Below are 25,710 nucleotides of genomic sequence, written 5' to 3'. Positions count from 1 at the left end.
GCCTTGGTATCCTTGGACTTTGTCCTGGTTGTCTGGTTAAATATTAGGCCCTCTAGCCCTCCATCTCTCACATGAACTTCCCATGCCTCATTTTAAGCATACTCATACCAATCCAAGCCCCTCTATCCACTCCCAATGGTGCCTCATATCTTCCATGCCAATCTGTACCCTTCCACCCCATGCCCAATGACCCTTTATACTCTTCATGCCAATCCATGCACCTCTACTCATCTCTATGCCTTCTTATAGGTCCTATGTCAACTTAGCCTGAACTTATGACTCTACTATCTTTTGCTTTTCCACCGTGATGCCAACTTACCTCATACCCACTACAGGCAGATCTCAGAAGCCATGCTGAAATGAAATAAAATAAAGCCTGAAGTATCTATTACACACTACATTATAGAAAAAAGAAAGCACATTCAATACACTGAATTCCATTCACACACTAAATTTTAAGAACAAACATTTATATTTATTACACCACATCAAAGACAAATAATCCCTTAATAATGTCTTACAGCTGTCAATCAAACTGTGAACTTACGATCCTCCACTGTGACAAAGAAAGTTGGTGGAAGCTGTCAAACAGAGATATGCTACAGTGATCTTCCTTAGGGTTATGTCAACAAACATCTGTTGAAAAATCTGGAACTGCTATTTTCACTCTCCCAGTCATAGGCAGGCAATTTTATTTAAAATTTAAAGGAGATTTAAATAACAATATTTTACTTACATATCTGCACTTAAATAGCATTTACATCTGAATCATTTTATAATGGAATGCAAAATGCAGTTGTGGCCTTTACTGGATATCAGATTTGCTTGTCCTGCACAATGAGTTCATGTCCAGTCAGTTCATAAACCATTCCTGTGTGTTTCACAGCAAATGAACTTTCCCCATCCTGAAAGTAAGACCTGCCAAAATGGGATCCAGACTTCCATATCCAGATCCTATCCATCATTTTTAAAGATCTCCTGAATCTTCCTAAGTCATTTACTTTTTATTTGTGAAACTCAAGGGCTGCATTTTCACAAAGAACTCATATTTGAGTTTACCAATCACATTTGACTGGTTTGTAGAGAGTAATGCTCAGAGGTAATAAAAAGAAATATAACAATCCAAACAGTGTAGTAGATCACATATAATAGTGCATAAATTACACCCATAGTCCATATGTGATCTGTTACATATAAACAGAATGTAAAATTTGGCATTTAGCTTGATGGCACATTTTCTGGCTCCGCCTACTTTATATGCTACTTGAGTGCAACAAATATAGAAATTTTGAAAGACCTTGGTAATGTTCACTCTATGGTGGATAATTCCAAAGTCACAGGCAAAGCAGATTGGCATAACAAATGTGAAGGGAGACTAGACAGGGATGGAAAGCAGATCACAGGTAGGAAAATATATTTTGATTGAGCGTGCACCAGAAGGAAGAATTGATAGATGGTGTTGTACTCAGCAGAACTGGTAGGTTAAGTGGGGGAGAAACAGAAGTCTATCTAGTTTTTGAAATGGAAAGCTTAGATTTGGTAAAAAAAAAAGAATGTGAAATGTATGAAAAACATAGCAAATCCTGGAGATCTGAAACAAAAATGTTTAACATCACTTCACATTTGTAAAGAGAAAAGACAAGTTAAAATATTGGATATAGACCTCTGAAATTCAAAATTTTTCTGTTTTTGTTTTGTTTTGATAATGCAATAATGTATAAAAACTGTACTGAATACTGAGAAAATGAAATATCCTGTATTATTGCCAAAAAGAAGCAAATTAAGATAAATCACTGGTAAATTATTCTGCCCAGTGGATTACAAAGGCCCTAGATAAACAAAAATATTCTCTTTACCAAAAATTCTAGGAATTATTAGTCTTTTGACCCAAATTAAAGCATTCCAAAATTTTGTCCTTATGTTATTTTTGTTTAAAAGGAACTTGCCTTTTTCCATCCTATGTGTGCTACTAAGTCAAATCATTTAGACATCTATACTGTAGAACGTAGTTTAATAATCAGTTTCATAATATACGGTCTTATGTTTTCCTTACTAGTAATAAGTCTAAAATCTTGGAGAAGCGTCTTCGTTACCTGAATGATCACTTCACATATAATCTGTACTCCAATGTTTGCCGCTCTCTATTTGAAAAGGACAAGCTGCTCTTTTCCTTCCTTTTATGCTGTAATCTGCTTTTGTAAGTAACTATTTTTATATAAGTAACTACTATCTCACCATTACTAATTTTTGAAGAAATGTGTTTTATTGACAACAATTAAAAATATTGATGCTATCCATATAATTATCTATTAAAATAGAAAGATGTTGGATAAACACTTTTATGTGGCTGTTTACAATTTTGATATAAAATGATTTCAGTGAAAAATGTACAAAATATTCCATATTACATTTTACTTGGAAGCAAAGAGTAGCTTGGACAAACAACTGTGCTTTTTCTATTTACATTCAGGACTGGAAATAATTTTGAGATTTGGTGGATTCTAATACTTTTGTGGATATCATACTTCTGGATAATAATTGTTAGAAAATCTAAATGTAGCTGGATGAGGAAGAGGGGAATATTAGTGCAGATGACTAACCAGTTGTTCAAAGAGATAGGTTTTAAGGAGCATCTTAAAAGAGAAAAGAGAGATGGAGAGGCTTATAGAGGGAATTCTAGAGCATAAGACCTAGGCATCTCAAAGCACAACATCAAAAAGTGGATGATTAAAATTTGGGATGCTCAAGAGGCCCGAATTGGAGGAACAGAGATCCTGAATGGCTGTAAGGATGCAGGTGAAAGGGATAATGTCATGGAGGCATTTGAAAACTAGAATGAGAATTTTAAAACTTCTGTGCTGCATTACTGAAAACCATTGTAGATCAGTGAGCATAGGAGTATCAGGTGAATGGAATTTGATGTGAGTTGAGGCACAGGCAGCAGAGTTTTGGGTGACTTCCAAGTTTACAGAAAGTCGGATAAAATCAAAATACTATGGATGCTGGAAGTCTGAAACAAATACACAGAATGCTGGAGAAACTCAGCAGGTCTAGCAGCATCTGTGGAGATAGAAACAAAGTTAGTGTTTAAACTCCGGTATGACTCTTCTTCAGAATGCAGTAGAATGTAGAAGGCTGGCCAAGAGTAAATTGGAATAGTGAAGACTGGAAATAACACGAGTAAGTGAAGGCAGTAGTGGAGTCCAGTGATGATACAGAGGTGGATATAGCTGGTCTTTGTGGTGGCTTGAATATGTGGCTGAAAGCTCAACTCTTATGAAAAGTCTTGCTCAGCCTCAGTTGCAAGGCAGTTGGAGTAGTTGATGTCTAGTGAAAGGATTTTGTGGCACCAGTAATAGCTTGTTTTCCCAATATTTGTTTGAGGAAATTTCTGTTCTTCCTTTACAGGAATAGAATAGTCAAGAGAAGCAATGCTATGGTGGAGCTGAGTGTTGTGCGTGTACCCGTGAGAACTGATTATTTGTTTTGAAATAGTTTTGCTGAGACACAGTAGATAGTTGAGAAATTGCTAAATTGTCCATATTGTCCAGAGATATACTGGATAGGTGGATTAGCCATGGGATATGTAGAGTTACAGGGATAGGTTAGGGTGGGGGGATCTGGTTGGGAAGTTCTTTGGAAGGTCAGTGTGGACCCAATAGGCTGAATGGCCTGCTTCCACATTGTAGAGATTCTGTGATTCTATTACAAGCAATTGTAGTGTCACTCAGCTGGCAGACATTGGAGATGTTTTGAAAAATGATGCCAAGCTCAAACATGGCAAAAGTTGCAGGCAAAACAACAAGAAGGGATAGTTTCATTGTCTTGGTAGGTCACAAGGAATTCAAATAATATGAGGAGTCATTTTGGACTCAAAACCTTAACTTTTTCTCTCCCTACAGATGTTGCCAGAACTGTTGAGCTTCTCCAGCACTCTGTTTTATTTATGTAATATGATCCAGAAAATGTCATCTGCATATTTGTGGCTTACTGTTTCCTGCGCAGCCCTGTCATTCCAAAAAGGACCAGGTAAATTCCTGGATAGATAATCCTAACACCAGGATGATGGTCATTTGGAGGTGTGCTCAGTGATGGTTCCAAGATGCCTCAGAATTAAAGTTGTACGAACATACGAAATAGTTCCAGGAGTAAGCATTCAGCTCCTCAAGCTTGCCTGCCATTCAATAAGATCAAGCCTGATCTCCCCAGGCCTTAAGTCCTTTTTTGTGCCAGCTGCCCATAGACCTCAACTCATTGATATTTCAAAAATTTACCTACCTCTTCTTTAAGTACTTACAGTGATCTAATGATTGTAATTGTCATTGTAATGTGCGTTCTTTTCAGGCTCGTTTTGTCACGTTAGTCCTTCTCCCTTAATTAGTATCCATCCTTAATCATCTTATTACATCACATTGGACTAGATTGGCAAATGCTTTCTGAAAACAGGAGTGAAACCCAAACACAATGCATGTGCATTGTTTCCTGTTTGGTTGTATTTTGCATAAATTTCAAAGTATGAAGTAAGTATACATTAGAGTACAATAATACTGCATCTGTATTGAAAGTAACTTCAAAACATGGACAAGGAATCCTGTTTGTTTCCTACAACATGGGTGATTTAATATGTTTTAATTCCTATTATTCTAGTTGCAACCCAAGGGTCAATTTTGAGTGTCGGTTGGCTGTCCTTATGTTACAAGGTTTAGGGTACTGGTGTGACCTTCTACTTTTGGAAGTTTGAGTATGAAAAGGTTTTGCAGCTCATTGCACCTTTGGACCTATGCTAAGTAGCTGGTGTTAACTCCTATGTCCTATAATAGGGTATTGGTGCCTGGAAATACTACTGTCCAATGAGATGGAAGTCTCATGTTTCAGTTGGCACTGTTCCCCTGGATCCTGAATTACAGATGTATTTTTAATTAACTATTCAAACTTGTTATGACACACCTCTGAAGCAGATGGGACCTGAGCCCAGGCCTTCTGGACCAGAGGTAGGGACACCACCACTGTGCCACAAGACCCCTGAAGCCTGAATTGTACTCTTGCTGGCAGCATAATGATGGTCTGAAATTCCTACCAGCATCCCAGGCCTCAGCAATGTTCATTATGAACTGAAATTTACCAGACAGTAAGCTGCAAGCTGAAGAGGTAAATTTGCCATTTTAGATAACCTTTATCATTATGTTTTCTGTTCTGTCCTTAGCATATTGAAATGAAGGAAGGAAATCTTTCACTTTAAATTCTCAAGTAACCTTTGAATTGCTTAAATTAATCAATTATTTTCCATCTTTTTATCCAGGGCAAGACACGACATCAACTATCACGAATTTATGTTCCTGCTAACAGGGGGAGTAGGACTGCAGAACAAATTACCAAACCCTGATCCATCTTGGCTGCAAGACAAGAGCTGGGATGAAATCTGTCGTGCAAGTGATCTACCAAGCTTACAAGGACTAAGGTAATTGTTAGATTTTTGCCAGTCTGCCAACATAGTTACAGGCTGGTTGTTATTCTGTCTCACTGGTTTTAAATAATCATATTATAATCAGATTAAAAGTGCAAGGAAATGACTTTTAAAATCAAAACTCGAATAATTTTTCATGAAAATTTGTGGTTCTTAGGCCCCTCATCATGTTATAAACATTTCAAAAATCATTCCAAAAATTAACACAAGATTTTTTTCCTTTGTAAAGAAGTTATACAATTGAAGATGTATTTATTATTATTTATTACAACTTAACTGCTGTCACCCAATCTTTCCCCTTCTATATCTGAGGTTCACCCTTTTCTTCACATTATGGAGAAATGTATGCTTTGTGAACCTTAATCAAGCATTTTATTTTAAAAATGCATACAGTATATAAATAAGTCAAAGGCTCATTGGTCAAGGGGTATGATTCCTGCTTTGGGGCTTGTACTGTACTGGCATGTGAGACATCCTGGGTTCAAATCCCATATTCGCCCTGGTTGTTTGCCTTCTGTATTTCAGGGTGGAAAGTGTTCTTTTGAAGTGTATTTTTTGGCTTGTGTTAAACTTTCTGTTCTTTAGTTTAAAACACATTTTTCCTGCAATGTTACTGTTTAGTAATAGTACTTTAAGCTTTTTGTTACTGTGAAACTTATAAGAAGTGAAATCTTGTTATGTCATCATTTCAATTGTTAACAGTAAGTTTAAATCTCTTTTTAAAAGTTATAAGCCTCTACAGAGATCAGAATACACTCTTATAAATTCATTTATGGAAGTTAAAAATCAAAACATATACATACAAGATTTACTGTACCCTTCTTCCCTTCCTTCGAGATCCCACTCTGCATGCTACAACCATATGATCATAAGAGCATAAGACATAGCAGCGGAAATTAGGCCATTCAGCTCATCAGGTCTGTTCCACCATTCAATCATGGCTCATAAATTTCTCAACTCCATGCTCCCGTTTTCTCCGCGTAACCCTTGATTCCCTTGACAATCAAGAACCTATCCATCTCTATCTTAAATATACTCAATGACATGGCCTCTACAGCCTTCTGAATCAGTAAGTTCCATAGATTCAGCACTCTCTGGTTGAAGAAGTTTCTCCTTATCTCTGTTCTAAAAGGTCTTCCCTTTATTCTAAGGCTGAGCCTTCAGGTCTTAGTCTCTCCTACCAATGGAAACATCTTCCCAACATCCAGTCTATCCAGGCCATTTAGTATTCTGTAAGTTTCAATTAGATCCCCCTCTCATCCTTCTAAACTCCATTGAGTATAGTCCCAGAGTCCTGAAACATTCCTCATAAGTTAAGCTTTTCATTCCTGGGACGATTCTTGTGAACCTCCTCTGAACCCGCTCCAGGGCCAGTACATCCTTCCTGAGATATGAAGCCCAAAAATGCAAACTATACTCCAAATGTTGCCTGACCAGTGCCTTATAGAACCTCAGAAGTACATCCCTGCTTTTATATTCAAGTCCTCTCAAAATAAATGCGAACATTGCATTTGCCTTCCTAACTACCGACTCAACCTGCAAATTTACCTTGAGAGAATCCTGGATTAGAACTCCTATGTCTCTTTGCACTTCAAATTTCTGAATTTTCTCCCCATTTAGGAAATAGTCCATGCCTCTATTCTTCTTACCAAAGTGCATGACCTCACACTTTCCCACGTTGTACTCCATCTGCCACTTCTTTGTCTATTCTCCTAACCTGTCCAAATCCTTTTGCAGCCTTCCTGCCTTGTCAATACTACCTGTTCCTCTACCTATCTTTGTATTTTCTGCAAACTTAGCCAGAATGCCCTCAGTTCCATTATCTAGATCATTAATGTATAAAGTGAAAAGTTGTGGTCCCAACACTGATCCTTGTAGAACACCACTTGTCACCACCTGCCATCTTGAGAAAGACCCGTTTAACCCCACTCTCAGCCTTTGGCCAGCCAGCTAATCTTCTATCCATGCTAGCACCTTGCCTCTAACACCATGGGCCCTTATCTTACTCAGTAGCCTCCTGTTCCGCACCTTGTCAAAGGCCTTCAGGAAGTCCAGGTAGATAACATCCATTGGCTCTCCTTGGTCTAAAGTGCTCGTTACTTCCTCAAAGAATTATAGAAGATTCATCAGGCATGACCTTTCCTTGATGAAACCATGCTGACTTTGCCCTATTTTACTATACACTTCCAAGTATTCAGAAATCTCATCCTTCACAATGGACTCCAAAATCTTACACACGACTGAGATTAGACTAATTGGCCTGTAGTTTTCTGACTTTTGCCTTACTCCCTTTTTAAACAGGGGTATCATGTTAGCAATTTTCCAGTCTGCTGAGACCCTCCCTGACTCTAGCGATTCCTGAATAAACCAAACACCAACGGTCTTTGCTATTCATGCATTTACTAGCTTCATTATTTTTCTCTCTCCACGCTTCAATCAAACCCTATACAATCAAGGAACGATCCAGCTGTGTTTCACTTTCATTAGGAGTGACATCCCTGATTGACAATGCATTTCAATTATTGCTTGTGGCAACTATGATTTTGATTCTTCTACTATAATTTTCATTCTTTTTGGCTGACACATTGAAACCTAAGGATCTGCAGACTCCCTGTTGAGATCACATAAAATAAATTTTAAAATTGCCAAACTAGCTGATCTCATAGGGTAGTGTTATGGGCAATAGTGATGTCTGTGTTTTTCTATTCACGTAACTGACTTTCTCTCTATCATTTTTTTCATTCTTTCTTTCTTCCTCAAATTTTGCTTGTCGTCTGCATGTTCTGCTTCTATATTTTCTGTGACTTTTACAGATTTTCTTATTGTCCTCTTTGCTTTCAAAATCATGACAAGTATAAGGTACTTGCTTCTGTACTTGCTTCTTACTGCTTCTATAATGGACAAATAAGAATAAACTTCCTTCATCAGTGATGTTGGATCAATTAAGGATAAAGTGGAAATGGAACTTAAGTGTCTGTAGACTGGTTGAAAAGAATGTTTAATCAGAATTATAATGCACAGAACCAACAAAATATTAAACAAAGTCCAGAAAATACCATTTAACCTCATTAGTGAAGAAACTTGTTGAATCAACAATTCAGAAAGTAATTAACCATAATTTTGACAAATACAAGTTAATTAAAAAAGTCAACATAGATTTATGAAGAACAGTTCAGTTTAAATAACATGCTGGAGGTTTGTGTTAAGGTAACAGAGAGGATTATGTGACTAATGTTAAGACGCCTGAACTTGCTGCCTTTGGGTGAAGGACCAGGAGTACAATTCCCAGGCAGTTCTGGTGCAAGCACAAAGTGGGACAGGATGTGTGTTTGGTCCAGCATTCCAAGTTCTCTATTTTAGGCAACTGCAAACAGGACTGTACCTGCAAGGTCTTAGTGGTGTGAAATTATAGCCATGGGACCCATGTAGCGGAAGCAAGGGAAGCACAAGTGAGTGGGAATATTCTGCAGCCGGACAAAAGGCTTCTTATTAAAACTTTGCAGTTGCTGCAGGCTTGAGATAGTCAGATCTCGGCAAAGTCATAGGAGCCACAACTAAGATTTGAGGCTCAAAGAAGCTCTGAAAGCCATCAGTTATTCAGGTCAATTGACAGTAGTGATGAAGGAAGCCCATAAGTAATATTTGCATGGTTCAGCTGAGAAATACTGGAGCTTGGAGAAACCCAAGAGTACTGTCAGTTTCGTGAAGCTAGCTGTCTACAAAAGAGCTGGAAATGTGTGTGTGAATAGGTGTCAGAGTGCAAGTCTCATAAATCCAGGGAGAAACAGTCCATGACAGAACAGATTGTGAGGGAGTTGTGAAGCTAGATCTTTGAAAGTGAAGAATTGGAATTCCTTGTAAAGTGGATAAAGTTTTACTATGGTTTGGTGAAGCACAGTGTCACTCACATCTTGGTGGGAGGGAGACCGTTTCATTGAGCATTTGCTCTCTGTATACGACAAATGACATCTTCCAGTCGCCAACCATTTTAACTGCCCCTCCCACTCCCTGGGTGACATGTCCATCCTGAGCCTCCTTCAGTGCCACAATGACGCCACACGAAAACTAGAGGAGCAACACCTCATATTCCACCTTGGGACCCTACAGTCCGATGGCCTAAAGATTCACCAGTTTTAAAATCTCCCCTAGCCTCATCCCATGTCCAACCGTCCCTCTCATCCCCACCTCCTTGACCTGACAAAACCCGTTCATCTTGTCTCCCACTTATTCATCGCACCCTACCTACTGACCAATCCCTATCACTCCTTACCTGCACTCACCTATCATCATCCCACCTACCTTGCACAGCCCCACTCCTCCTCTCTCTATATATTTGCCAGCTCCCTTACCCCTCCCCATTTCTGAAGAAAGATCCCAACCCAAAATGTCAACTTTCCTGCTCCTCTGATGCTGCCTGGCCTGCTGTGTTCCTCCGGCTCCACACGGAGTTGCAGACATTTGTTAGTTTCAAATTCATATGAATGTAAAGTTCAAAAAAACCCTAAAATGTCATTGGCTTTGCAAAAGGATTGATTCTTATTTTACATGAGCAGTGACAAAGCAGTTACATTCTGATGCAAGATGTAAAAACTGAAAGTTTAACAGTTTTCCCATTTTCCAATTAGGGATCATTTTTCAAAGACTTCTGGAGAATGGCACAAGATTTATGAAAGTAAAGACCCACACATTGTTTCTTTACCACACCCATGGGATCAAAAAATCAATGAACTTCAGAAGATGATTGTTCTCAGAGCACTTAGGCCAGATAAGGTAAAGAGAAATAAGTCCTCAATTTCCAATAATAAAATGCATTCTTAGATTTTTATATTACTTATTAACTGCTTCAACTTTTTTAACTGCTACATTTCTTTTCTGTTGTATTCTACTGTCTTTCATTTAACAACGTAAGAGTTCTCACTTATATGCACCTGCACCACTCAAAACATCTCCAAATAATAAATTACTTTGAAATTAGATGAGCAATGGCAGTTACTTTGCACCAAAATTAATAATTGCATAAACTTCTTTTTGGCAGTACTAGATAAGGAATTTTGACTGTACCTTCTGGTTTAGTTGTATGGAATCTTTAATATCCACTTTCCTTTTCCTTTGGACATAGTCAAAAATAACAAGTCCGCATTTATTTCTAGTTCCTGATTGCCAAAGGGAATTAAGGGTCTCTATGACTCTGTGACAGCCGTATGGACAGTGGTGGCAGTTTCACGATCCAGAAGTACTTAAACAATCCGAATCTTGTGATAATCATGTAACTTTCTGAAGAAGATTTTTTCTGAAGAAGGGTCTAGGCCCGAAACATCAGCTTTCCTGCTCCTCTGACGCTGCTTGGCCTGCTGTGTTCATCCAGCTCTGCACCTTGTTATCTCATGTAATTTTCATGACCTTTTTTCCGTTACCAGTCCACAATGTATCAGGTTTATAGAATTCAGTTTTTCAATTTGCAATGGTGGAATTGCATGTACAGGATTAAACTGAATTTCAGTGGAGTTGCAAGTCAACTGGTGGTGCATCAGCTGCCAGTTGTTCAAATTATTTGATTTTACCTTCCATTGATGCCACAATTGCTAATGCATTCCCAACATTTTGTGTTTCAATCAAAGTCAATTTTCACCATTATTAGCTCTTGGTTACTAGTTCAGTACTGCAATTACCTCAAAAATTATGGAAAAAATTAAGTGGAGCTTCAGGTTAACAATTTATATTAGAAAGATGTTGCCACTGACAATATAGTATTCTTTTCCAATGGTGTAGTGAAATTTCAATTTTGACTATAAGTTCAGTTGGTTAAAAAACTTGGTATCTTACTTAAACCCCACACTAACTAAGCCAAGATGACACATTTCTTGTCAAAGGCTACTTGGAGATTGTTGAAATAAATTCAAACGAGATATTTGAAAACAAGTCAACTGCTCACAGAAATTCAATTAAATCACCTATCTTTCAAAATTATTTGGTAAATCCACATTTCTTCTAAATTAACGCTGCTCAATGGTAGTCGTACTTATATCTAGCAGAACTGAGTGCCCGAAGAATATACAAGTAGATCTGATTTTACTCCTGTACTTTGAGATGTGCACTTCAAAAGAATCTGGTTTCCTTTTCCTATCAAACAGTTGTTTTAGATAAACTCTTTGCAGTTTTATATGTCTTCCATGTTTTATGACAGTCTGGGTGACTGTCTGGCAGAGTTTGCACATTCACCGTCTGGATGCTCTGGTTTCCTCCCACAGTCCAAAGATATGCAGGTTAGGTGGATTGGCCATTAGCTAAATTGCCCATAGTGTTTAGGAATGTGTCGGCTCGATGGGGTAGCCATGGTAAATGTGGGGTTACAGGGTGGGATACTTTTCGAAGGGTCATTGCAAACTTGAATAGCGTCTTCCTGCACTGTAGAAATTCTTATGATTCATTTTTCAAATAGACTGTCTTCTGTTAAAAGATTATTTTGTTTGCAAGAAATAAAATGGAATCTATTTGGAAGAGAGTTGGTGGAATAATGCATTGTAGCTTCGCTTTTGTTCATAACTTTTGTCAGTTTAGTTTTACCAGGTACAGAGTTATTTGACTTGTGATCAAATTGTTCCAACTTCAAATTGCATAGCCTACTTAATCAGGGAGAGGCAACAATTACTTTCAATAACTACATTTTTAGACACATATGAGAGACTGGGTTCATCTTGCTATTAAACTGAACAAAATTTTCTCAGCCTCTGAATCACATGGGCAATGGCAAGACAATTCTGAGAAAACAGACAGAATGGAAAATGAGATTCTTAGCATTGTGAAAAAAAGTCTGATCTGTATAACATCTCACTGGCTAAATGAGAATCTTGCAGTGTAAGGCGTGAGGGTCAATTTGCATGTATTAACGCCTCATTAATCTTGCCTCATTTAAGTGCAGTTTTCCCAAGAAGCACAGAGAAATTAGACAGCCGTAATTCCCAACATGGAAGTTAGAGTGATTAGTTAGCAGTTGCAGCTCACCATCACTTTCACCAGACGTTCATCTTGCCCAACCTCCCCTAGTGTCAGGCATCCCACCAACCATATTGGCCATCTCTGCCCAACTGTAGGCCATGTGCTCCTGCAATAAGTCAAAGGCAGGAATTGAGTAAGATGAAAGTGGTTGGCACAGCGATAGTGTTAGGTGCAGGTGGAAGAAAGGTGGTGAATTGTTGTGCATGAATAGGAAGTGCAGAGGACATGCATTGTTAGTAGTTTGGGGCAATGTGGTAGGTGGCAGTGGTTGAGGGAAGATATTGTACAACAGTGGAAGTGGTAGAACATGAGGCTTGGTGGCAAATTTTTCAGGAAGTTTCAACCAGAAGTGGATAGAGGTTAATCAGTAGATATGTTTTAGTTGGACTTCCAGATGGCTTTCAACAAGGGATCTCACACAAGGTTAAGTCATGAGAGCCCACAGTGTTGGAGGTAGTATGTTGGTGTGGATAGAGAATGGGCTAATGAGCATAAAACAGCAAGTGGGGATAATGGTTCTTTGTCAGATTGGTGACCACGACCATTGTGTTTCCACTGGGAGCAGTGCTGGGTCCGCAACTGTTTGTAATATATGTTAATGACATGAAGGATGGAAGCAAACGTACTGGAACCAAATTTGCATACAGTATAAAATTAGGTGGGAAGGCAGGGCGTGAGCAGGATATAAACAGTTCACAGAGAGATATTGATAGGTTAGGTAAGCGGACAAAAGTTTGGTAAATGGAGTTTAATGTGGGAAAATGCAAAGTTTTTCATTTTCAAAGGGAGAACAAAAGAACAACATTATTTAAATTGGGCAGAACTGCACAAAGCTGCAACACAAAGAGACTTGGGGTACTTGTGCACGAAATACAGATAGATAGGTCGCAGGTGCAGCAGGTAATCTGGTATGCTAAGGGAATGTTGGCCCTTTCTTTGAGGGAGTTAGAGTATAAGAATAGGAATTCTTACTGCAAATTTTCAAGGTGCTGATGAGACTGCATCTCTAGTACTGTGAGCAGTTTTGATCCCCTCATTTAAGGAAAGAGGATGCTGTTCAGAGAACTTTCACTCGGATGATCCCTGGTAGGCAAGGATTGTCTTATGAGCAAAGATTAACAGGCTGGGATTCTACTCTCTGAAACTTAAAAGAACGAGTGGGGATCTTATTGAAACATATAGGATTTTTTAGTGGCTTAACAGGGTAAATGCTGAGAGGATGTTTCTCCTCATGGAAGAGTTTAGGACCAGAGGGTATAGTCTCAGAATAAAGGGATGTCAATTTTAAGCGTAAAATGAGGAGGCACTTCTTATTTCAGGGATTTGAGAGTCTTTGTAACTCCTTGCCACAGAAAGCTGTGGGGGCACAGTTCTTGTGTGTATTTAAGGTTGAGCTAGATTTTTGATCAGCAGGAGAATCAAGAGTGATGGGGAAATGGTAGAAAAGTGGACATGGGGAATGTTGGATTAGACATGGTCCTATTGAACGGCAGAGCACGCTTGAGGGGCCGAGCAGCCTACTCCTATTCCTATTTATTATGGTCTTAATTGGAGGTGTGTGCATTGGCACAGTTAGAGTGAGTGTGAGTTTACAGACATTGAATGTTGTCAATTGCTTTTGTGAAGCACAAAACATCATTAATCTTCTTCCTGCTTTGGTGGGTAGTCCTTTGGGACCTGGACATCACACTGAGCTGTGTGGCAGCTTCAGACCAGGCTGACAGGTTCTGATGCCATTGTTTCCTTTGGCAATCTTGAGGAAAGATGCTGGTCCTTCTGTCCACCTTCATGTTCATGAAACCTTCAGGTGCTTGTCAGCAAAGTGGGATGCCAACTTGCCTCTATTAGCCATACCTGGTACAATTCTTTACAAATTACAATTGTGAAAGGCAATTCCTGGCTTACAACACTTCAACTGGTGCACAGCTGCGTTTTAAATATGGAACAGGTCACAGGAACTCCAGAAAGAACTAGCAACACTTCCACTGCTGGTAAGTACACGATAGTGCGAGTATGGATCACTGAATAAGGTGATCAGCATAAAATTGTGTAATAAAACTCAATAGAACTTACAGAGAGTAACCCTCCACGAAACTCCCTGAAATTGACACAGCCAAATTTTGAGGAAATTCAGCCTTCCTGTTCTTTTCTTTTATAATTATCTGCTGAAAATGTAACATATAAGCTATCTGTCAAACAAACTATATTTAATAATTAAGGGGGTGCTAATACAATCATTAGGGCATCTTCCTAAAAATAACTATTCCTTCCTTTAGATCATTCCAGCTGTGGCAAATTTTGTTATTGAAAAGCTTGGGAAGAGGTTTGTGGAGCCACCTCCATTTGATTTAGCGAAGAGTTATGCAGATTCCAATGCCACTATACCACTTTTGTTTATACTCTCTCCAGGGGCTGATCCAATGGCAAGTGAGTAGACCTGGTATATGATGCCTCCTTCACCTTAGTTGTTCCTTATAATTTTTTTTTTTGTGTGTGTATTCAACTTTAAACAGGATTTGATCGTATAATAGTCTCCCTTTATTCTGCATTCTTCTCTTCCACTGCATGAGTTAGAATCTAAAACTGAACTTACAGCTTTACTTTGCATTTGAACAAATTTTGGGACTAAAATCCATTTCCTTCCACTTTTGTCTAAATCTTTGTAGGTTTATTAAAATTAGCAAATGATAAAAACATGGATAGAAGTCAATTCCAGTCCATCTCACTTGGTCAGGGACAAGGCCCAATTGCTGCCAAAATGGTTAAAGAAGGTATGCTTGATGGCACTTGGGTGTGTCTGCAGAATTGCCACCTTGCTGTATCCTGGATGCCAACACTGGAAAAGATTTGTGAAGAATTTAGCACTGAAACCTGCCACTCAGACTTCAGGCTCTGGCTCACTAGTTACCCTTCACCTAAGGTACTGAAGAAGACATTACCAAGTGATCTATGACATAATAAAACTGCTGATAACGTAAAAATTTTCTTTTCTATATTTCTAATATCAAAACATTGCTCTGAAGTGAAAAATATATATTTAAATTATAACAATGTTGGTGCAGACATGTTCAATACCAGAATCTCTTACACCTTGATCAGCTAAGCCACTATCTAATCCAGGTTTATTTGGGTGTAAAATAAGTTTTAAGAACTATAATATAATTAAATATAATAACATTATTGGTATTTATTTTGTTAATGTTTGCGATAATAAAAGTATTAAGTGTAGTCTCCTAGCTTCCGGTATTTTATTCAGTGACTTGACTTAAGAGTACAGTCTATCTATAGTTCAAAATATTGAAGGATATGTGTTATTATATTTGTGGTTATATATAATTCATATCGAATGTCAGGCCTTCACAGATTTATTAGGTAGATAACAAGAACTTCATTTAAGAAAGTAAAAAATGCGCCATCAATGGCAATGCATCTGAACACAGAGTTTTAGCTGGGAAATTCAAAACACAGTATTTCTCTGTCCTATACTTTGCAGATCCACAAACATATTTAGCCAAGTGTTTCTGCCAGGCCCTTCTAATAAAACAAACTTTTTTCTCTGTACTGTGTCGGAGCGATGCCTTTAGCTTTAGTGAGGTATTTTCCCATAGATTAGTACAACATTCAGCTTTGTTATTTTATACCATTCCCTACCGAATTCCTGCTTTTGGAAAAGGATATTGAGAGTCCATTCTGCAGAATTTTCAATGAAATAATTACTTTTTAGCTTTACTATCTAAATTGAACAGGTCAGACAAATTGAGCATAAGATTACAGGGAGATGGACAACTTGCTGCTCAAGTAGAAAAGTCAGTAGCCAGCCAACAAGCTGAGAAAAGGCTGACCCTGCAACCAAAACACAATGCGAGTGGTGCTAAATTGATGGATAGTTGGACCTCTGTCCCTTACTGGGAAGTACTCCAGCCCTTCGGGCGCTTCGTCAATCCGAATGGCTAGCAGCTCCTGCAGTAAACAATCTCCATAATGGGTCGAGGCGGAACTGCAAGCAGGCCCATGAAGGAAGCCTTATGGTTTGCGATGTAAGATTAGTCAGGGGGCTGGGGTGTTTGGCTCCTCAAGGACAGGGTGGAAAAGTGGCTTTTGTAACATATACAGGGTGGAAGGAAGATAACAGGCTTAATTAATCATTAATTATTTATTTACATATGGTGAGGAGGCTGCCAATTTCAGTGTCTTCCTACTGTCATTAACAAAATAAATACCAATAATGTTATTATATTATATTACTGGAGTTCAACTAGATGGTGATGGGTTAGCCATCAAACCAATAATACATGCACCCTCACTGAAACCCAGCAGGGTCATGTATTACCCTAACCATTGCAACTGCTCACTGTAGTCACTACATCTAAACTGAGCAAGCAAAAGCTAAGAGCTATGGTTATATCAATAAGGGCGACTTAGTTAGTTCAGCTGGTTTGCGATATAGAGTGATGCCAACAGCACAGGTTTAGTTCGGCTGAGCTTAACATGATTATCCTGATTTCCCAACCTTGCTCCTCGCCTGAGATGTGGTGACCCTCAGGTTAAATTCACCACCAGTCATCTCTGTTGACAGAGCAGCTGTATGGTCCTCTGGGGTCTTGACAACTTCTACTATGAAGAGGAAATTAATAACAACTGCAAACTACTGCTACTTCCAAGTAGTCTAATTGATTTCCTAACAATGACATTGGCAAATTAATTAGAGTAAGGGCAATGACAGAAAATATATTCTCTGCTGAGACTTTAAGTTTTGTTATTATAACAAAAATATGAAACTGATCAACTCTGAAGGCTTCACTGAGTGGCTTGGTGGCTATTTGCAAGAAGCAAAGAAGCAGCAAATATCAATTTCAAGTGTAATACAGTTAAAAAATAAAACCATAGATATGACAGTGACACTTTTTATGATTTTGAAACTTACATAAGAGACAATGATTCTTTTCCAATATGTAATATACATTGAATACCAACAGTATTGTCTAAAAATAATCAGTTTACAAACCAAGGATTTCTATTTCCCATTCTACACAAGATTCGTGTGACATTTTATTTAGACATTTTTCTTTTATTCTAGTTTCCAGTGACCATATTGCAGAATGGTGTGAAGATGACTAACGAACCTCCTACGGGTCTCCGATTAAACCTACTCCAGTCCTACCTCACTGATCCTATTTCTGATCCCACTTTTTTCAATAACTGCATTGGAAAGGAAATGGTCAGTTCAGATTTCATGCTGTACAATTGCTACAGTTAAATTTTATGTTCAAATTGTTCAATTGCATTTTTTATTTTTATTTCTTCTATTTCTAATTGATTCAATCCTTCAATCAGGTCTGGGAGAAACTTCTTTTTGGACTTTGCTTTTTCCACGCGATTGTCCAGGAGAGGAGGAAGTTTGGTCCTCTTGGCTGGAATATACCATATGGATTTAATGAGTCCGACCTGCGTATCAGTATCAGACAGTTGCAGGTAAAAAGAAAACACAGTTCATAAGCTGGATAATGATTGCCTTGCACATAGACTTGATTTTGTGTTCACCATTTAGTGGCTCTTAATATAAAGAAGCATAAATGGTGTAATATCATTACCGTCCTAAGAGCTACGTAAAATGATGATAATTTGATTTTTTTTGTTTAATTATACTAAATTATGATGAATCTTTTTAATCGAGCAAATAAATGACTATATTAAAGTGCTCTGGCCTTTTGCCAGGTAGCTCATCTCCAGGGCCCTTGCTCATATCCAAGGTTCAGGAGAGGGAACCAGCGAATAGGAGCTCTTTTTAAAAAACTAGAGCTCCAGCTTCGGTTGGATCTAGATCACAAAATGGGTTGGAAAGAGGCCACAGGTTGGAGGGTCAGGGAGAGCAAGACATTGCAGGTCAGAGGGCCCACAAGTCAGATGGAGAGGCTGAAAGTTGGAGAAGTGGGAATGGGGAGAGACCCAAGTCGAAGGAGAGGAAGGATCTGCAGTGACCAGGAGGGTTAGGGACAGTTGGTTCCAGAAGCACGGTTGACAATGAATGAGAGGTACTATAAGTGGAAAACCACATTGATCTTTAATATGTTTTAACTTATTTTATTCTAAAAGTTCATTCATTTACCAATGCAGAAATTTATCAATGTAAAGTATTTCAATTTGCATGGTGTTTTATTTTATTGTTTTTATCTAATAAGAAAGGTCCTACAGAACCTAACTTCAGTTTTAATATACAGTAGTCTCCTATGAAAAACAATATTTCACTTAAAATTGCTACACTTAAAATTGTGATTTTCATGAATGCAATCACAACTTTAAATGAGGGCTTGCTCTGCTCATTAATTTTTTGTTGCATGGCATTGTCAGCATGGCTTTGTGAGGGGCAGGTCAATAGTCAGCATGGCTTTGTGAGGAGCAGATCATGCCTCACAAGCCTTATTGAATCCTTTGAGGATGTGACAAAACACATTGATGAAGGCAGAGCAGTGGATGTGGTGTATATGGATTTTAGCAAGGCATTTGATAAGGTTCCCCATGGTAGGCTCATTCAGAAAGTAAAGAGGCATGGGATCCAGGGAAATTTGGCTGTCCGGATGCAGAATTAGCTGTCCAATAGAAGACTGAGGGTGGTAGTAGATGGAAAGTATTCAGCCTGGAACTCGGTGACCAGTGGTGTTCCGCAGGTATCTGTACTGGGACTTCTGCTCTTTGTGATCTTTATAAATGACTTGGATGAGGAAGTGGAAGGTTGGGTTAGTAAGTTTGCCGATGACACGAGGGATGGTGGAGCTGTGGATACTGTGAAGGGTTGTTGTAGGTTGCAACAGGAAATTTACAGGATGCAGAGCTGGGCGAAGAAGTAGCAGATGGAATTCATCCCGGAAAAGTGTGAAGTGATTCATTTTGGAAGGTCGAATTTGAATGCAGAATATGGGGTTAATGGCAGGATTCTTGGCAGTGTGGAGGAACAGAGGGATCTTGGGGTCCACGTCCACAGATCCCTCAAAGTTGCCACCCAAGTTGATAGGGTTGTTAAGGAGGCGTATGGTGTGTTGGCTTTCATTGGCAGGAGAATTGAGTTTAAGAGCCATGAGGTTATGTTGCAGCTGTATAAAACCGTGGTTAGACCACACTTGGAATATTGTTTTCTGTCTGGTCGCCTCAATATAGGAAGAATGTGGAAGCTTTAGAGAGGGTGCAGAGGAGATTTACCAGGATGCTGCCTGGACTGGAGGGCAGGTCTTATGAGGAAAAGTTGAGGGGTCTAAGGCTTTTCTCATTGGAGTGAAGAAGGATGAGAAGTGACTTGATAGAGGTGTATAAGATGATGAGAGGCATAGATAGAGTGGATAGCCAGAGACTTTTTCCTTAGGCAGAAATGACTATTAGGAGGGGACATAATTTTAAGGTGATTGGAGGAAGGTATGAGGGGAACGTCAGAAGTAGGTTCTCTACACAGAGAGTGGTGGGTGCGTGGAATGCACTGCCGGTGGTGGTAGTGGAGTCAGATACATTAGAGACATTTAAGTGACTCTTGGATAGGCACATGGATGATAGTAAAATGTAGGGTATGCAGGGTAGTCTGATCTTAGAGTTGGATAATAGGTCGGCAAAACATCGTGGGACCAAAGAGCCTGTACTGCACTGTTCTGTGTTCTCTGTGTGTCTGCTTTTCAAACCCCACCTTGCATTCTCCAATCTCACTCTGGCCCCTTTTTTTAATCCACACATAGAAGCAACATTTTACTTAAAGTTCTGAGCCTAAAACTAATGAGTTATTTGGTTAAATAAAAATTGCACTTGTTCATGCACATTCTCATATTAGAAGATAATATTTTTTTCTGGCCAGACACATTTTGTTTTTGGAAATCAGTCTTGCCCTATTCTTTCCTTCCATTCATATAATGATCTGTACTGTAATTTGGACAAGGAGCCAAGATTAATTTCCTTTCCCTAGCCTGAGGACATTGAAGATAATAGAGTACACTTCCTATGCTTTAAGCAACTTCATTTAATTTAGAGTCCATCCTAATCTGATTTGCCAGTTATTTGCTGAGTTAGGTACCCTAAATCTGCTTAGATTCTTTAGTCTCTAATTTTTTCCAGATATAGTGACAACACATGCCAGCTTTGCTCCATGGTAATTTAATATTTCTGTTTGTATGGTTCACAGCTCTTCATAAATGAATATGACAGTGTTCCATTTGAAGCCATCACTTATCTTACTGGTGAATGTAATTATGGGGGTCGTGTGACAGATGACTGGGACAGACGTCTACTAATGACAATTTTGGCAGACTTTTGCAATCCTGAGTTAATAGAGAACCCAAGGTACTCATTCTCCCCCAGTAGGAATTACTGTGTGCCCCCAAAAGGAAAGTATGATGACTACATTGACTTCATTAAGGTACTTGATAATTTATTGGTTTTTACTGTAATTTGTCAATGCGTTTGAATTATAAAAATTGTTCTTACTTTGAACTCACTTTCCAAGACTAATTTTTTTATAGTTTCATATCAATAATAGTACTAATAACAACTTTTTATTCAAAACAAGTCAAAAGTTTACAATTCACCCATGATAATCTCCACGGCATTTTATATTTTTCAGACAAGAACAGGTAATGCTGAATAGGTGATTCAGCCTGTTCAGTTCACTCATTCATATCACCTTAATATGATCATTTTTATTTCTTTTGGTCAGTACAGATCTAAAATCCTTAAATTAATCTACTTATTCTATACAGTAATTTATATTTTAGAAATCAAAGTAATGTTGTTCTACCTGGACTATACATCCTCCCACCCTGCTTCCTGTAAAGACTCCATCCTATTCTCCCAGATCCTCCATCTCCGTCATGAGGCCATCTTCGACAAAGGAGCCTCCAAAATGTCCACTTTCTTCCTCAACAAAGGATTCCCCAGCACTTTGCCAACAGGGCCCTCAACCAGGTCTGACCCATCTCCTGCACTTCCGCCCTCCTCCCTTCTCTTCTCTCCTGCAACAGCGATAGGGTTTCCCTTGTCCTTACCTACCATCCCACCAGCATCCACATCCAGAAGATCATCGGACGCCATTTCCGCCACCTCCAGCGAGGTGTCACCACCAGTCACATATTCTCCTTCCCTCCCTTGTCCGCCTTCCGCAGGGACTGTTCCCTCTGGGACACCATGGTTGACACTTCCTTCACCCCCAACACCCCCCCACAGCCTTATGACACCTTCCCCTGTAACCAGCAAAGGTGCAGCACCTGCCCATTTACCTCTTCCCTCCCTACTATCCAAGGGCCCAAACATACCTTCCAGGTGAAGCAACACCTCACCTGCACTTCCCAGAATCTAGTCTACTGCATTCGCTGCTCACAGTGTGGTCTCCTCTACATTGGGGAAATGAAGCGTAGACTGGGTGATCGTTTCGCAGAACATTTACGTTCTGTTCACAAAAAAGACCCTGAACTACCTGTTGCCTCCCACTTTAATGCACCACCCTGTTCCCCGGCCAACATCTCTGTCTCTGGCTTGCTGCAGTGTTCCAGCGAAGCTCAACGCAAGCTGTAAGAACAACATCTCATTTTCCGCTTGGGGACCCTGCAGCCCTCCGGACTCAATATCGAGTTCAGTACTTTTAAGGCCTAAACTCTCCCATGTCCCAGCCCCCTACCTCACACACCAGGCCTTGTTATCACATAGCCTGCCATTACACATCAGCTGTTGTTTGTCACTCACAGTCCCCATTAACAACTATTCACCCTCCCAGCTGGATTGTTTGCCCAACTGTTCTTATCTCTCTTTAGGCTCTATCCTATTGTTTATTCCCTACCCCACCCCACTTCCTACTTTCTGCATATAAACTGATATTTTCCCAGCCACCATCAATTCTGAGGAAAGGTCACCGGACCCGAAATGTTAACTCTGATATTTTCTTCACAGATACTGCCAGACTTGCTGAGCTTTTCCAGCAATTTGTGTTTTTGTTCCTAATGTTGTTCTTCTTATGAATTATTTTATAATTCTGGACAATGGGCAGATTGTTCCTTTTCTTGTCAAAGAGTGGAAGTTAAATGACGAGTACATCATCCCCACTGACAAGAGAATTCATCAATGAGCTCATTAAGAGCTGAGAGGCAAGCGAGGGTGCATATCCCCCCACAGAAGAGTGACCAATATTAATCCAGCAGCTTCTATATCCTAAAGTCTGCCCCTCAAAACCTAAGTATTTTTTTCATCATCTTGATATTTTGATTAGGGTCACAGGGAGAAGGTGGTCAAGGGGCTCAGATACAAAGGCTTTCAGCAGCTTTTCTCGTGTTACCTCATTTGTGCTGCATGGATAGAAGATTAGCTGTCTGGCTGAAAGCAAAGAGTGGGGTTAAAAGGGTCTTTTTCAGGATGGCAGCCGGTGACAAGTGGTGTTCCACAAGGGTTAGTGTTAGGACCACAACTTTTCACTTTATACGTTAATGATCTTGATGAAGGAACTGAGGGCATTTTGGCAAAGTTTGCAGACTATACAAAGATAGGTAGAGGGACAGGTAGTATTGAGGAGGCAGAGAGACTGCAGAAGGATTTGGACAGATTAGGAGAGTGGGCAAAGAAGTGGTAGATGGAGTACAACGTGGGAAAGTGTGAAGTCATGCACTTTGGTAAGAGGAATACAGGTATGGACTATTTTCGAAATGGGGAGAAAATTCAGAAGGCTGAAGTGCAAACTAGAGACTAGGACAGAGGGCACAGCCTTAGAGTAAATGGAAAACTTTTTAGAACAGAGATAAGAAAAAACTTCTTCAGCCAGAGAGTGGTGAATCTACGGAAATCACTGCCACAAAAGGCTGTGGAGGCCAGGTCATTGACTGTATTTAAGGCGGAGATAGATAGGTTCTTGATTGTCAAGGGGATCAAGGGTTACGGGGAGAAAGCGGGAGAATGGGGTTGAGAAACTTATCAGCCATGATTGAATAGTGGAGGAGACTCGATGGGGTGAATAGTCTAATTTCTGCTCCTGTGTCGTATGGTCTTATTGACATACATAAGACATACATAAGAACTAGGAGCAGGAGTAGGCCATCTGGCCCTTCAAGCCCGCTCCGCCACTCAATAAGATCATGGCTGATCCTTTCGTGGACTCAGATCCACTTACCCGCGTTCTCACCGTATCCCTTAATTCCCCATATTGAGGAAATTTGAACTCCCCAAACTCAGCAGGGTGAATATTTTGGATTTTCGGTTGGAAACTAGCCACCTTTGTCATCCCCCACCCATATGACTGGGTAGGTGAAAATTAAGACTTTTGGGTGGCCATTAAGGATTTGACTGTGGGCAAATGAAATAAGCCACACAGGAACTTCCTTGCTCAATTGCAGAGGACCGGTGGCAAGTTTTTCTCCAGGGCAAATACGCCTAAATATTTCTCCTCATGCTGCCTCCAGGGAGAGCAAAATCACACCTACCTCCTCACTTTAAAATCTGGTTTATTAAATCACACAAAATGTGTTTCATACATTTGCCATTGAAAAGCTCAGTAATTATTTTTATATCTCTTGTGAATTTTTTCAAGGTAACATCAAAATCAGGAGCAAAATCAATGTGGTCACATCTCTGTCAATGTGTTCTGATCATTTGCACATGCTGCAATGAGCTGTGGGCATTTACTACAGTTTTCAGATATGCATGAACACAAAAAATGCAAGCAGAAGTAAACTGTATGATCCCTTAGCCTGCTCCACCATTTAACATGATCATGGCTGATCTTGGGCTTTAATTCCAGTTTCCTGCCTACTCCCCATTAGTCTCGATTCCCACAAAGCTATCTATCCCAACTTTAAATGTCTGTATCAATGGAGCATCCATGACTCTCTAATTGAAGAATTCCAAAAATTCACAACCTTTTGAGTCCAGTAATTTCTTCTCATCTTAGTGCTAAATCATTTCAGTAAGGTCCTTTACCCTGAGTATGTGCCCCTTATATTAGATTTACAGATCAGCAGCATCTACTGTACCAAAGCGTTTGAGAATTTTGTATGTTTCACCTCTCATTCTTCTAAATATATAGTGAATATAGGCCCAATTTATTCAGGCTCTCATTTTAAGACTGTTCTCTCATCCCAAGGACCAATTTAATGAATATTCATTGTACTGCCTCTAATGCAAGTATATTCCGTCTTAAATTTAGGTTCTAAACTGTACACAGTGTGATTTCACCAGATATCTGCACAAACGTAGCTGGGTTTCTTTATTGCTGCACTCCAGTCCACTTGGAATAAAGGCTAACATACTGTTTTCCTTCTTAATTGTTTGTTGTACCTTAATGCTGACTTCCTGTGTTCCTTCTTGGAGTACACCTAAGTCTGTCTCAACTTTCCAAATTTTACAACTTGCAAAAAAAGTTTGTTTTTCTACTCTTAGGAATAACTTGACTAAACTTATGCTTTCACAAAAGCAGATGATAGGTATCTGAATAAGAACAAAAATATCGGAGAAACTCAGCAGGTTTGGCAGCCATCTATGAAGAGGGAAACAGAGTTAATGTTTCGAGTTAGATCATAATGCTTCCTCAGATGTGCAGGAAAATATGCTCAGGCCTTACAGACTATAACTATCATAATCTTTGATTTATGACCTCCATTCTCCCTCATGAAAGGCTATAGTTTCTTATGTTACTTTGATGCTTTGAGATGGAAGTAAGGGTTTTGTAAAGTGAAATTTTTCAGCAGGCTATAACATTCCTTATAAACAGATTTCTTCTGGGCAGTTGTATCTCAGGTGAACTTGAGTTTAGTACAGGTTGGAAGTCCTTCTCATTGTTGAGATCTCCCACGTTCAAGGAATTACTGTTCGCTACTTGGCTGCTTGGTGACTTGGAGCTAGTTTGTGACTGCTCTCGGACCAATTGAACTAATGATTCAGTGGCTTTTTTGTCTGCAGACTGTTTGTACAGATTTTTAGGAAGCAGACAGAAAACAGGACCGTTTCACTGTAACTTTCACAAATTCTACATTCTTTCCACTAGGGCTGGTGTTTATGTTGATTCCAGCACCCTGTGTTGTGGTTTAACACACTTAAGATTCTCCCAGAGATAGTAGGAACTGCAAATGCTGGAGGATCTGAGATAACAAGGTGTAGAGCTGGATGAACACAGCAGGCCAAGCAGCATCAGAGGAGCAGGAAAGCTGACGTTTCAGATCTGGACCCTTCTTCAGAGTCCAGACCCGAAATGTCAGCTTCCCTGCTCCTCTGATGCTGCTTGGCCTGCTGTGTTCATCCAGCTCTAC

General features: G+C 39.4%; 1 protein-coding gene across 1 annotated transcript in view; it reads left to right on the top strand.

Moving 5' to 3' along the window:
- The window catches only part of dnah12 (dynein, axonemal, heavy chain 12), a 265,038-nt gene that overhangs the window by 226,905 nt on the left and 12,423 nt on the right, over positions 1–25,710 (top strand). The window contains exons 57-64 of the mRNA XM_048606726.1: positions 2,057–2,197; positions 5,300–5,458; positions 10,090–10,234; positions 14,737–14,887; positions 15,127–15,380; positions 17,538–17,678; positions 17,795–17,932; positions 20,616–20,849. Of these exons, the coding sequence (XP_048462683.1) occupies positions 2,057–2,197; positions 5,300–5,458; positions 10,090–10,234; positions 14,737–14,887; positions 15,127–15,380; positions 17,538–17,678; positions 17,795–17,932; positions 20,616–20,849 (1,363 nt within the window). The remainder of the gene's footprint in view (positions 1–2,056; positions 2,198–5,299; positions 5,459–10,089; positions 10,235–14,736; positions 14,888–15,126; positions 15,381–17,537; positions 17,679–17,794; positions 17,933–20,615; positions 20,850–25,710) is intronic.

Source organism: Rhincodon typus, chromosome 16, assembly GCF_021869965.1.
Source record: "Rhincodon typus isolate 14 chromosome 16, sRhiTyp1.1, whole genome shotgun sequence".
NCBI classification, from domain to species: Eukaryota; Metazoa; Chordata; class Chondrichthyes; order Orectolobiformes; family Rhincodontidae; genus Rhincodon; species Rhincodon typus.
This window is presented reverse-complemented; position numbering and strand designations above follow the sequence as displayed.